Here is a 14,420-nt window from a genome sequence, read left to right as displayed (position 1 = left end):
CATCAAGCCATGTTAACCAGAATGCCTCTTTTTTCTTTTCTTCTTCTTTTTTTTTTTTTTAAAGAAGGTTTTCTTTTCTTTTTTTAATTTTTTGGCTGTGCGGCGCGACATGCGGGATCTTGGTTCCCCCAGCAGGGATCGAACCCGTGACCCCTGCAGTGGAAGCGAGGAGTCTTAACCACTGCACCGCCAGGGAAGCCCCCCAGAATGCCTCTTTATTACTTTACAGTAAGCAGCTTGAAGTCTGTACATTCTCCTCCTATAGACAGATTGTACAGGTTAAAGCATAATGCGATTGCTTATAGCAAGGAATCCCAGGATGGGGGATGCAGTGCTGTGACTGTAAGTCACGTTGAAGGTCTGGGCCAAGACAGCTTGCTGTGTCCAGCCTCGTGACGCGCAGTCTTCCCTGCGTGTCACGCAGGCTCTGGGCTAGGACACCCTCAGTCCTGGAGAGCACTTCCGCAATTCAGTTTTCCTGTGCTCTGTGAAGTATCTCTTGTGACAGAAGTAGCCTCCTAGAGGACAAGTGATAACACAGCTCCCAGAGCCACTTGTTTTCTAGAGGTGAGGCTGGATTTGACCTGTAAGTTTCGTTTTTGTTTCCTCTCTCTTCTGTTGTGGAAGGAAGAGGCTAATAGTCATTAAGGTGTTCTATCCTTCGGTACTGAAGAACTGAATAAGTGCAGGACACTGTATTACAATGAGATAGAACGGTCATAAAGGTTTAATCAAAGTAAGTGCCTAGAAATAAATGGCTGTATAAGGGCTTCATCCATAAAATCATTAGGGAGGAATCTGGGGCATTTGCTCCAGATAAAAATGTATTCAGCGTTCTGCCCCAGGGACTGCTTGGATAGGATCAAAGTGGAGACTCTGCTACAAGTGGCACAGAACAAGAGCGGCAATGAAGAAGGTAAATGAGTGATTCTCCGCCTAAGAAAGTATGGCCCTCAGCTGCTAGTCATTCACTGGGCCTTCAAAGGCAGACCCCACCCACCTGGAGTCACCAGGGGGTTCGGTACCACACATCAGATGATGGGGTTGGAAAGGAGGTTATCAGTAGATAAGAAAACTATGTCCACACCGGTTGGGTGACCCACCCAAGGGGACACAGCAGCAGAACCGAGAACAGACTGTGCAGACTGCCTGGGGAGGGCTTTCACTGCTTTCCAACACTGTGCTTGGGGGTGCTGAGGACCTTCAGGGAGAAGAGGCACTGTGGGAATGTGTCAGAGACTGAGGAGTGTGGCCTTTCATTGAGGTGAAAGGGAAGACCCCTTCCAGTGGTGTTGTCTTTCCAGAAACCTCTCCAAGAGTGTAAGGCACACATCCTTCCACAAACGCAGCATCTTAGGAGACCCTCAGCTCTGTGTTTACTCTCCCCGGGCCCTCCTCTCTAATTGCAGGGCTTTAGGATGGTGCTTTGTTGTATACAGTTTGGCTCTGTCTTGTCCCTTTTCCTTTCCTCTTCATTCACTTGGCTCAGTGTGATCCTGCCAGAGGAAAGATTTTAATTGACGATGCATGAAAGGGTAATGGGAGGAAATATAAAAGAAATAGGAATTCCTTTTTAGTTAGGCTTGGTTTGTAACCTGTGTGTTTTAATGAACAATATTTATTTTTATAAATATGCCTGGAAAGCTAAGTGTATTATTCACTCACTTAAGACTTTTTCATTAAATCGTACCGTGACACGTTGAAGAGAATAGTTTTAGAAAGTTATTACGTAGAGGAATTGTGGAGTAGAACTTTCTAGGGTATTATTTCTTAACATTAACAAATAGAAGAAAGCGATTTGTGTTTTGTAAATAGAGGTGATAGGATTATGAGTGTGCTTTTGAAAGTAGGAAGGGGCATATCCCAATGGAGATTTTAAAAAGCATGTGTGAGGAGCTTGTGATCAAAGATTCGAGAACATTCTTGACTTTTATCATCGATTAGAAAGTAACTGAAGTGTAGGAAGTGTCCAAGAAATGCTCCCATGACCCTGTCGTTGTTTGAGTGATTAGTGAATGGGGCCAGAGTCATAGGTTTAGTCCTGGTTAAATTCGCTGTGTCCTCTTAACCCAGACACAGGAACCATCTTCAACAGAACCACTCTTTTTTCTAAATGGTTAATATCACCAGTAGGAAAAAACACGTAGGAATGAATGAGTGCGTCCCAATCGCTCTTTTATGGGAAGAGAAAACAAAGCAGATGTCCTTTTGATGGAGGCTCAGCAGTGTCTGTCATCTTGGTGTGAGATGGTCACTAAGCCCCTGATTCCCTCTTCATTCTTCCTCTCGCAGAGAATGGTAGTACAGAGCAGCAAGCCTGACATTTTCTTACTATTCCACATTTTCACAAATCACCTATGCGTGTGTACGAGTAGACATGGTCTAGGTTGAAAGCCCCATTATAACAAGAGAAACACCAAATGCGTGAGTTAGAAAAGGGGGCGTCACAGTAAAAATCTGGTCTTCTTATGCAGGGAGGCAATATATCGTTTGCTCAGCAGAAAACTGGATGACATAACAATCACTCTTTTCTCCCAGTGTTGGAAGTGCCAGTGTACCATGAAACAATTTTGCAACTCTCTTTACGCATCTTTAAGCATTTTTGTCCGTGTGCAAAAAGGAAAGTCATGCAGAGCTGTTATTACATTGGCTGAAAATGAACTAGAAGTTTAAAAAGTGTACCAAAAAATTCCCTGTCTTTTATGATAGATTTAATTGTTCAAATTTATTGCACGAATAATCTGTGCTCAATGTAGAAAAATCAGAAAGTAAAGACTGAAAGAAGTACAGAAAGAGTAGCCATACTTCATAATTTTATCCTTCCAGAGAAAATCACTAGTGACACTTGGCATGTGTCTTTCTGAATCCTTCCTGTGCATTTATTTGTATATTACTTTCCTGGGAAATGGGATCCATCCGAGTTCACATACAATTTTATAAAGATTGCAATCAGGCAAGGAGTAACAGCTTTAATTTTGAAGAAAACTAGTAGAGAAAGTTTTGGAAAAACAGGCAAAAATGTTTTTAAAAGCATAAACGGTTGCAAAGTCATTCTGTATACAATGAAACTGCCAGTACTAAAAAACAAAACAAAACACAAATAAAGCACTATTAATTGATAAGACTTATTCCTATCCATCAGGTTTAGCTTAATTTTTTGTTTCAATTTTGTCCAATCTGATTGTTTATAATTTCTTATGGGCAAAATTGGGGCAGATTATATCAGGATATGCTCAGAACCTATCTGACATTTCTACCAGATGTTCTTCTCCGCCCCACCGCCGTTTTTTTCTTTTTTTTTTTAAGAATTAAAACTGAGTAGTGCCATTGTGGCACATCTCTGTCATTTCCACCTTCTGACAGAAAGTGAAAACTTCTTATTAGCTAGTAAATTTCCCTTGATGAAACTTAAGTGATTCTGCACGTCCTTGAATTTACCCAGCTCTCTGATTTAACTGCTCTGTGTAGGGCTGTATCACATTCTAGGTGCTCTTACTTTTTACCTTGTGTTCCGATATAGTCATAAACTACTTGAAGTCAAAGACTCCATCTCCCACCTCTGCCTCTACCGTCAGTCGAGGGCTTATTGGATGAATGAAAGAACCAGTAAATGAACAATTACCAGCATTTGTTGAGAGCGCAGTGTGTGCCAGGCGCTGGTCTGAATGCTTCTTATGGGTTCGCTTATTTGCTGGATCCCACAAGGACCCTTTGTGGTTGGTCGCATGAATGCCTAATTATCCCATTTGAAGGTCCTATATTTGTTGGTAGTCTTCAAGCTTTTGTGTCTGATTATCACTGTTGGAAGGCGTAAAATCATAGACTCAGAATTCTGGACCTGCTAAATAACTTAGGGATCATGTTATTTACAGCCAAGGATATGGATGCAGAGGGATTAAGAGGCCTGCCTGGTGTCACATAGCTGCTTCGCTGCAGAGCGGGGGTGAGAATGCAGGTCTCCCCGAGCCCCAAACCAGTGTCCTCTTACTTCACAGCACCCTGCTCGCCTCCAGACCGTGCCCTGTAGTTAGGTTCCCTTCCCTTTGAAGACATTAACATCAATAAATGTCTACATTGTATGTTACTTTTTATTCACATTAATTTGACATTAATTCTATTAATAATATGTAAGTCATATTAAATGTTAGGGGCTTCCCTGGTGGCGCAGTGGTTGAGAGTCCGCCTGCCGATGCAGGGGACATGGATTCGTGTCCCGGTCTGGGAGGATCCCACATGCCGCGGAGCGGCTGGGCCCGTGAGCCATGGCCGCTGAGCCTGCGCGTCCGGAGCCTGTGCCCCGCAACGGGAGAGGCCACAACAGTGAGAGGCCAGCGTACGGCAAAAAGAAAAAAAGAAATGTTAGTATTAAACTTATTTCTCCCAGGAGCTCATTGTTAAACACCAAAAGACACCACCTACAATTCAGAAAACATCTTCAAGGCCCTGCAGAGACCTTGTATTAGCGTTCCTGGGGTCATAGTGGACACGTGTGTGTTCATAGTTGTCAGTTATCCATCTGTCCCCAGCTGGTGGTCCTCACTTCCCTTGGATATCCCAAGGCCAGGCTTGAAGCCCTCTTTGACTTTCCCTTTTTGCCTTGCATTTGGGGACGGAGCCGGTTTGTCAGCTGGGAGCTAGACCCACCTGTTCCTACCACATTGCCTCATCACCGTGCTCTCATTTTAGGCTTTGGCTAAAAACAGATCCTCTTCTCCCTTGTGCATATCTTGTCATTTCTTTCTCCCCCTGTTCTTAGTTATATTTGGCATGGTGTTATTTAACTCTGCAGAACATCTTGGCACAGAACTTGAGCCAAGGGTCTGTGCCACGGGCTGCCTTAAATCATTGTGACATCGTGTCTTTCCTATATTTGGCATGGGGGAGGGGAGAGAGACATCTTCATTCATTCAACAACTTTATTGAGTGCCTAGTAAATACCAGGCACTGTTCTAGGTCCTGGGGTAACAGGCGTACACGAAACAGACTAATAACGTCCTTTATTTTAGTGGGAGCAGGAGGGAGACATAGTAAACCAAACAACTAATCAGTGTGTAATATGTCAGGTGGTGAGAAGTACTAAGAAGAAACATAAAAGCAAGGAAAGGGAGAGTGTTGGGGAGAGTGCTGGTTTTGATAGAGTATTCATGGCAGGTACCTTGAAAAGGGGCATCCGAGCAGTGGAGGAGGGAGGGAGTGAGGTGGATGTCTAGGGGAAGAGGCGTCTAGCCAGGAAATACCACAAGTGCCAAAGATCTCCTGGCGGGAGCAGGCATGGTCTGTTCAAGGAGCAGCAAGGAGACGTGGTGGCCAGCATGGAGTGAGGTGAGGGAGCATGGTGGTGGTGATGAGCTCAGAGTAGTGGAAGCGGGGGGCTCCTACCACGTGTAGCCTCACGGGTCATCTTTAAGTCTTGGCCTTTCGCTCTGAGGTGAGAAGTCATTAGAAGGTGCTGAACTGAGAAATGGCAGGCTCTGAGTTGTGCTTTGCAGAATCAATTTCTCTGGAGCAGAGTCGGGAGGGGGCAGAAGCAGGTGTCCAGGTAGAAGGCGAGTAGCCACGGGGCGAGGTGTCGGGTCTGCACACCCAGTAGAAAGGTGGGGGGGGGCGGTGAGGCAAGAAGTACTCAGAGGCTAGGTGTACTCTGCAGGCAGACAGGATGGATCTGCCAGGGAGATGAATGTGGAGTGGGAGGGAGAGAAGAGAGGCAGCCAGGAGGACTCCAGGGTTCTGGCCTGAGCTCCTGAACCATCAGACTTGCCATTTTCTGAGGCAGGAAAGGTGGAGGGGAGAACACGACGGTACCCAATTCCGTTGCGACAAAGAGTGTCTGCAGACTCCCACTGAGTCCTCTCCCACAGCCTCTCCGCCCCATCACGCCACCGCGGTGGGCTTTTATTGGAGCCCGTGTGGTCCAGGCAGTTCCCAGCCACCCCACAGTAACCCTGTCACTGGCGCCGGCATCATTCTTCCTCCGCGGCACCCGCTTCCTCCTACTTCCTCAGCCTTCCCGTCTCGAAGGGGGCATCTCCACCCTTCCAGGAGTGAGCACACGCCCTTTACCCCCCAACCTGGGGCAGAAAGCTTCAAGACAAGTGATAGAAAGGAGTACAGTTTTCCTCTTCTATCAAATGACTCTTCAGGAAGTCTGTGTTCCTAAATATTCCCAAGAGTTGCCCTGGCCAGACTCTTAGAGGGCCCTTGACAAAGCCCTCATTTGTGTTTTGTTTTTCTCACCTGTAAAAGGGTGCTGTGCTGTGTCTGTGTAGACACACACAGACTAGGTGCTGGGTATGTCACTTCTCGGTTATTTGCCCTGAAGTGAGAACGGAGCCAGAACAGAACCTCAGGGAGCAGAGCCAAACCAATGGCTAATGCCAAAGTCACTCACCCCTGTGACTTGACAGCGACCACAGATAATGGAAAGGTGTGTGTGTTGTTTGGAATGATGAGGGGCACGAGATGCTTGATGAAACAACACAAAGCAAATTTTCTCTTGCCAACAACCTTGGCCAGGCCTGAGTCAAGGTTATACAGCCACCACTATCTTAAAGGATGTTTTCACCTCTAGCTTTTGTGAGTGTCATCGTGTTTTCCAAAAGGAAACATATTTCACTTGACCTTAGTAGGACTTATTGCATCCTCTCTTCTCGAACTTTATTGCAGTGTGTGTGTGTGTGTGTGTGTGTGTGTGTGTGTGTGTGTGTGTGTGTAATAATTGTTTTGTAACTTTCCCAGAGAGAAGATTGGCCCATGCACAAGCTGGAATGTTCTCCCATGGTTGTTTTGGGGGAAAACTGGAATCCCTCAGAGACTGTAAGGCTAACTGCAAGGATTCTGGCCAAACAGGTGAGGAATTGGGATCATGTTCAAGTGCGTTTTATTTTATTTTTTTTCTCAAAGGTCAGAAAGATGAGTGAGTGACCCATGGTGATCCTCTCTCGTTAAGTGTCCTGGGACCCCATTTCCGGTCACATCCATATGGATGGGGTTGGGAACAATGCTGCACGTGTGAGCTGCTTTGTTTGACCCGTGCAGCTAGGATGTCACTTACCCCAGGCCAGGAACGTAGCCGCAGTTACTAAAGTTCTGAGCTTTTTATGAGACAGGTTTACATAGAAAAATACGGCCTTTGAGGGCGTGAAAACCTGACTGACAGTAATTAGAGCGTCCTAGGGAACGAGACCGGCCTTCGAAGCTTTGCACCGTTCCCGTCTTTCCCCAGACGCAGAGAGCACACTGCTCCCCCCTCCCTCCGCCCCGTCCTGTGCTGGGTCCTGTTCCTCTCCATCTTGTTATTCGCCCTGCCTTGGGGTAGAACAACCAGCATGGCACGTGCAAGGAGAGGAGAAAGAAAAGGAGCGGAAAAGTAGAAATCGAGGCAAGGGGAGGGGGGAGGAGGCTGGGGAATGAAGACAGCCATCAACAGTTTCCTCCAAAGATGAAGCCAGCCGGGGCTGGCTGTCCTGACCCCTTGTTTGCTCAGGCCTTATTGATTGCATGATAATAAGACGCCTGATCTTGACCAAGCTAAAAGGAGGGGCGGAAAATGCCATAGGACTTGTCCTTGTGACACGATGAAATGGGCCGCACGGAGCTCAGAAGGTGTATGTCCACGGAGCTGCTTGCTAGTGAGAAGCTGCGGGCAGGGCCTCTGTACTGTAACTCTTTTAAAGCTGAAATTTCATCTGCCTCCTCCTTCTGTCTTCCCCCACCCCACCTCCCTCCATTTAAAACTTTGTTTTTTCCTTCATCGAAACCAAATGTGATCATGACCAGCTCATATCTGTCCCCAGACCAAGTCAGGCTCCTCGGCATCGTAAACAGAAGAACATTTCTGACCTCTGAAGTCATGCTTCTCTTATGTCCAGCCGGGGTCAGGTGCCTGCAGACATGCGCCTTCGCTGGCTCAGGGTAGCCACAGGCATCAAGGCTGGCCTGTAGAGTGAGACCGAAAAATCAGAATGCTTTTTTGCTGGAGGAGGTTAACTTTTGGGTCCTTGCTAAGTGTCATCTTTAAATGTACGCCAAGTACTTGGTCGGAAGGAAAGGGTAGGAGAAAATGGTGTGACTGGGCGAGGTGTCAGGGTAAGTAAGCCATCCGATTTGTTCCATAAGCATCTTGGGAGGATTGGGTGACCAGTCTGCTGGTGCCCCCCCAGCCCCACCTCCTGACGTTATTGAAAGTGTGGTGGTGAAGAATTCAGAAGGAGCCGGTGCCCTTTTCTGAATGAAAAGTTTTCCCAGGCAAAATGACTTACTAATCTTATAGAAATGGATCCTGTGAGTGGGAAGATTTCCGCTCTGAAAAAGAACTATTGAAATGTTTTGGCACCAGGAGGGTAGTCTGAAAGCTATGATGAGTTTATACCAGTTTCATTCAACTTTTATTATAATTACTACTATGACTAATAGTCTATTAAATGAAAAGTTACCTGGCCATCTTTTGATCCCTATAGGACTTGATGATTAAAAAACCAGACCATTTGTATTCTAGTCACTTGCAAAGGATTCGGGGAGACAGGCTACCCAACTACCAAGGGGAAGCGTAGCATGTTAACTAGGGAGGTGAGAGCGCCCGGCCGGACCACCTGTATACCCAAGTTGAATAGCCCGATTACAAAGACACGGCCTTGGGCCAGCTCTTGAGCTCCACGTTTGAACTCTTGTCAACACCAAGTTTATTCATGTTCTCAAAGCCTGGCGGGTTTACTATTGTCAGCTCCTCTCGGGGTGTCTAGAACAAAGCCGGCAACACGTTTCAAGTGAATCTGGGCTCACGGATACAACCGAAAGTGTTCTTTTTAAAACATGGAATTTGAGATCATTTTAGCCTATGCTTAAAGAAAGTGTAAAATGGATGGGGGGTTTGATTTTGTTCCTTTTTAGAAGGAGAAATAATAAATGGGATGGTTCATCTGTAGACTCGGTCCTTTTAAGTCAGGGACCTAAAAAGTTGTTTTCTAGCCACCGTTCTTTCCCATAACAAGCATTTTTGAGCCTACTGTGTGCATAGCATTATCAGGGTATTAGGAACGTGGCAGATGCTTTTAAAAGCATTTCAAAAGAGTCCTTTGGATTTGGTTGTTAGGCAAAAGCTCTCAGAGCCCAAATGACAGACTCCTTGGCTAGCTCTCTTTACTTCATTCAGAACTATTGCCTTTTTCTTCACGTTGATGTACAAGTGAAAGCACTATTTTTTGCGCTAGATGTTGAAATCTGTCTGTGTGATTTCTTCCCCAATTACTAGAAAATCCACCCAGAGAGAACACCTTCAGAGAAATTGTTAGCCGTGGAGGAGTTTGAATCACGTAAGTCTCCCTGTGACAGGCTGAGGAGTTATCTTACCCACACATTATCTGTGAATTAGACAGGACTGAGGAAAGGAAGAGATAGCTGGATTCTTAGTGGTGGTGGGGATTTTACAATTACCAGTTTTTATTTTGACTTGCGTGCTGTTTTGAAAAATGAATATAACATTTTTTTTTTTTTTCTGAGTCGCTAGCACTGCTAGGAAATAATTAAGGGGAAGTAGGAACTTACAGGATGAATTATTACATCCCACGCTATCTCCTGCTGGCTCTCCTGGCATGCTGAGTATTTTTTGGATCTTTGCTGAATTGCAGTCCTGTAAACAGCTGACGTCCTTACTGAAAGGCATTCAATCAGGGGCTGTCCACTTTCTCGATCATGACGTGGACTCCAGGGCCAATCGGGGGGCCCTTGACTTGACCAAGCTAGTTATCAGTCTTCGCTACTCATTCCTGACCTTGTTGTTAATGGTCAGTTGAAATTCTCTGTCCTGAGTGACTTCCAGTTGTCAGAGGAAGAGAGGAAAGAAATGGCATGCTTTTCTTGCCCTAGGGTTTATCAATTAGACCAGATGAGGAGGAGGAATATCTCCTGGGGGCCCCACGTATTTTTTTTCTCCCGCTTCATGCCATTTACAGTACCGAAAGGATATAGCTAGAAATCCAGAGTTTTCTACCAGCAGAATAATGGTTTATCCACAGATCTGGATAAATTGGACAATGAGAAGGAAGATTTGATTCAGAGTGACATTGCTGCTCTCCATCGCTTTTACTCCAAGCACCTTGAGTTCCCTGACAACCATAGCCTGGTAGTTCTCTTCGCACAGGTAAGAATGCGAGCATCAAGTGACACTTAGTCTAACCTTTCCCTGCCTGAGTCCCTCTCCCCAGCACGTGGTCGGTGAAGATGAACGAAAGTAGAATGATGGCTTCTACTTGGCAACGTGGTTCGTGACCTATTGGGCCCTGTTTTGCATAACCTTGCTAGATGTCCTTGAGCAGATCAGGGTCCTGTCTGTGCTGGCCCTCATTGATGGTGGCACATGGGAAATTCGCCCTACCTTCGCCTCTTGCTGCAGGAAGGGTCTGTGAAAACAGAGGAGTTGCCAGTGCCCCAGTACCATGGCATACTGGAAGCGCTTTGAATAGAAAAGACCATTTGAGGTTCCTACATTAAATTTTACTCTTCTCTTAAACCTTTCCTTCTGACAGTAGTGGGCTTTTTTTTGGTTGTTTGTTTTTGTTTTGTTTTTTTACTCCTACCAACACTGTATTGATAAATAGAGGCAGGTACAGACGGCCCCAGGAAGGACAGTCACCACAGAGAGAAGCCCAAGTGGGTCTACGTACAGGAATTCTTTCCTGATGGTTGCTCAGAAATCCTATTTAGAGGAGCCTAGCTTTACCAAAATCAGATGTGATTAAAAAAAAAAAATTAAAGAGGCTTCTAGACAAGAGCAACTTAAAGGCGCTAAGGCTGGTTGCCAAACCAGCCATTTGGAAAGGCCGAGGCTCCGTTGGGCATGGCTAGGACACGAGAAGACAGTGCGGCCGGCACCCTTTGGCTGAACACAGTCTGGCTGCATCAGTCTTCTGTTACTGTGAGGGCAGCTCTTCCTGGCATGACTTACCAGATCGGATTTCTCTCCCTAACGTACCCTTGCGTTTTCCCCTCCAAGCTGAACGTGTAGTTGAAGGTGACCTTCCCAGAAAGAGAGATACTGGAGTGCTGCTCTGTGGGCACAAGTAGTTACATTCCCCTGCCAGGGCCTTCAGTGCCTAGATGGATAAAAGAGCTTGGGTAGATACTTACACATTTTCATCTTAGGACAGAGGAAGCATCGCCTATATACCCCTTGACCCACTAATTCCATTTTTAGGGATCTAGCCTAAGGAAGTAGTCAGAGATTATGGACGGAAATTGACATGCAAATTGTTTATTGTGTGGTTCTTTTTAAAACCAAAAAAAGTAAAGTAAAAAGAAAAAGAAAAGGCAAAAGGCAGTACATATTATAAATGGTCAGCAGTAGGAGTGTGGTAAATAAATTTTGGCTTAGCCTTACGATGGAAGGTTATGTAGCCTTTATAAGTTACGTTTCAAAGAACATCTGAAGGTGTGAAAAACGTTGATGATACAACATTAAGTGTAAGAGCAGGGGAATGTGTAATATGAAACTTATGTTAAAAAAAAAAAGTTGGGGGGCTTCCCTGGTGGCGCAGTGGTTGCGCGTCCGCCTGCCGATGCAGGGGAACCGGGTTCGCGCCCCGGTCTGGGAGGATCCCACGTGCCGCAGAGTGGCTGAGCCCATGAGCCATGGCCGCTGAGCCTACGCGTCCGGAGCCTGTGCTCCGCAACGGGAGAGGCCACAGCAGAGGGAGGCCCGCGTACCACAAAAAAAAAAAAAAAAAAAAAAAAAGTTGAAATGGAAGTTCACTGTTGGTTATCTCCTGAGTTGTGGAAAATTTTTGCTTTTTTGTTGGATGATTTTTCTGGATTTTCTACAGTGAGGATGGATAACTTATTACTAAAAAGAAGAAAAGATGAAAAGCACCCATAGTTCTCCCACTTTAAAAATTGCACATATCAAGAAAGGAGTTATCACCACTTCATTCACCTACTTCAACCCCTCCGTGAGAAACACTGTGAACAGTTTGATGAGTTCCTTGATAGACTTTATGTTTATATGGATATATTTCTATTGTGGGACTGTCATAATCAGAAAACAGTGCTGTTCTCGGTAAAAGAAAAAATGGGTTCCAGTTATGAGTGTTAATAGACATGATGAAAAACCTTCCCGATTTCATTGTATGATCCTGGGATTATTACAGCATATTTCCCTAAGCATCCTAAGACAGTGGATTTGGGTGACAGTACAAAGTTGAGGAATTGACTTCTCTTACATTTTTTAAAAAGCTAGATACATGGCTTCTTTTCTGGATTAGATGAGGCATGGTTCTGTGAGAAAGCAAGAGAGATGAAATAAATATAGGTACCTTTTCACTGCTAGCTGTGGAAAAAATAACTTTTTTCCAACACAGTAATGCATGCTGATGGGACTTCTCAATGTTGACTTAGTAGATATGGGACCATAGTTACCAAAAATCAAGGCACTTGGTGTCACAGGCAGAAATATATTTGTGCTGAAAATGACTCAGAGTCCTTGAAATCTGGACTGACTCAGAAAATCCAGGAGATAGATACAGATATATATATACACACATGCACACACACACACATATAACTATAGGTAATTAATTCCTTGAAAGACTTTATACTTATCAAATCATAATATCCACTCTGAGATTGTGTGTGTACACATAGGTGCACATACACGCACACATACATATCTTTTTTCCATATATAAATTTGAAAAGGGACATTCAGTACCCTCAAAGACAGCTCTAAAGCAGAACTGAAAAGTGCTGTTCCAGCCCCATGCCGCCTTCTGGTCCTGCCTTTCAGCCCTCAGCTGCACGTCTGCTGTTCCAGCCTCTAAGCCCTTTCCTCGCTCTGGTTCGTGGGAGGGTGTTGTGGGTTAACTCGTGGCCCAGCAGCAGCTGGCAGCAGAAGGTGACTGCACTCCTTCGGCAGCGCTGAGGTGCCTTTTAATCACCGGGAACATATGCATGGTCGGGAAATGTATTTTTGGTGTGCAGCCTACATCTAGTCTAAATGCTGATGATGAGAATAGCTTCAGTAAGGCACTTAGGCCCGATGTGACTTGAAAAAAAAGGACGATGGCCCATGCATCTTTCTTAACAGGCAAGTTCACTTTTCTTCCCCAGGGATATTTCAGAAGGGAGGGAAAGCTAGCAGGCAAATTGCTATGCGAGTTGGCTTAAACACCATTACCGCCTCCCAGAAAGGAACAGCGATGACACTTGTGCTCACAGGAGCCGTTCTTTGCAATGAAGAAACACGCTGTCTCCTCCACAGTGAGAGGAGGGCAGCAGAGGGAATAAAGCCGACCAGTGGTCGTGCAACACTGAAGCCTGAAAGCATCTGGAGACATAGACAGTCCAGCTGAGAACCTCGAAGAGGAAGAGATTACGAAGCAAAGGGGAAAGTCTCCTTCCCCGACCCCCCAAAGCTAGTCAAGAGCTGTCGGTCCCTAGATCAGTTGTAAAATGGCTAAATTCTCTCATTCATTCTTCCACTTTGCAGACATTTGCTGTCAACCTGTGGGTACCAGCCACTGCTGAGGCATGTTAGTATCCAGTCTGAGACTGGGTATAGATCATTCGGTTCCTAGTGTGGTGCAGGACGCATAGTTCATGCTCCAGTAAATTTTGTTGAATGAATGAAGGTGCTGATTTCCTCTTAACATAATGTTGGTTGATGGTCACTGATTAATGATAGTTGGTTAATGTCCTGATGACAGAATAGATTAGAGTACCTGAAGCTGGCACAAAAAATAGTATGTCTTCTACATAAAAATGCCCAACACCTCAGGATTTCAAAAATTGTATATTGTTCTACTAACCTACAGCCATCTCTTTTTATGTTGAACATTGTAAATACTGATTGTAAATGTGTTGAATTGTAAAAACTGCAAGTCAAACCCATCGGAGCCTTTACTTCTCTGTGTACCAAGATTTCCAAGCCTTTGACACTGGCCCTTCAATTTTAAGTAAAATTGCAACATTAAGAATCAGAGATCAGAACAATTTTAGAAGAAGCATGGTACAGTGAAAAGAAATACTTGTGTTTCTGACGGCTTTGCTATCAGAATGTCTAGTTTGAATTTTGACTCCTGTTCTGCCACTTGCTACTTATATGGCCTTGAACAAGTCACTTAATCCTTGACTTCCCTGAACCTCAGTTTCCCCATCTGTAAAATGGGTTATGCCAGAGTAGTATTATGGATTTATGAGAGGGTAAATATGCAGCACCCAGCCCAGTGCCTAGCCCGGAGTAAGTGCTCGGTGGGTGCTAGTTTTAAAAAGCCCATCCATTGGCCTGAAATGCGCCAGTATGGTGTGTCTGGTAGGAAGGAGCCTGGCTGCAGCTCATGGGGTGAAATCATTCAGCATGCAGGCTTCACAGACAGCCTCATAGCTGAGGGGGAGAGCAGGGCTCTCAGCCTTTGCCACTGGCTTTGGGTGAGTCAC

The 14,420-nt window shown here is 45.2% G+C and overlaps 1 protein-coding gene across 2 annotated transcripts in view; it reads left to right on the top strand.

Annotated features, from left to right (window-relative positions):
- Positions 1-14,420, top strand: part of SMYD2 (SET and MYND domain containing 2) — a 50,396-nt gene that overhangs the window by 23,297 nt on the left and 12,679 nt on the right. For both annotated transcript variants that reach the window (XM_024133869.3, XM_028488457.2), the window contains exons 3-5: positions 6,736-6,846; positions 9,248-9,308; positions 10,011-10,135. In XM_024133869.3, the coding sequence (XP_023989637.1) occupies positions 6,736-6,846; positions 9,248-9,308; positions 10,011-10,135 (297 nt within the window). The remainder of the gene's footprint in view (positions 1-6,735; positions 6,847-9,247; positions 9,309-10,010; positions 10,136-14,420) is intronic.

This window comes from Physeter macrocephalus, chromosome 4 (genome assembly GCF_002837175.3).
Source record: "Physeter macrocephalus isolate SW-GA chromosome 4, ASM283717v5, whole genome shotgun sequence".
Lineage (NCBI taxonomy): Eukaryota > Metazoa > Chordata > Mammalia > Artiodactyla > Physeteridae > Physeter > Physeter macrocephalus.
Note: the sequence above shows the minus strand (reverse complement) of the source record. Positions and strands in the feature narration are given on the sequence as shown.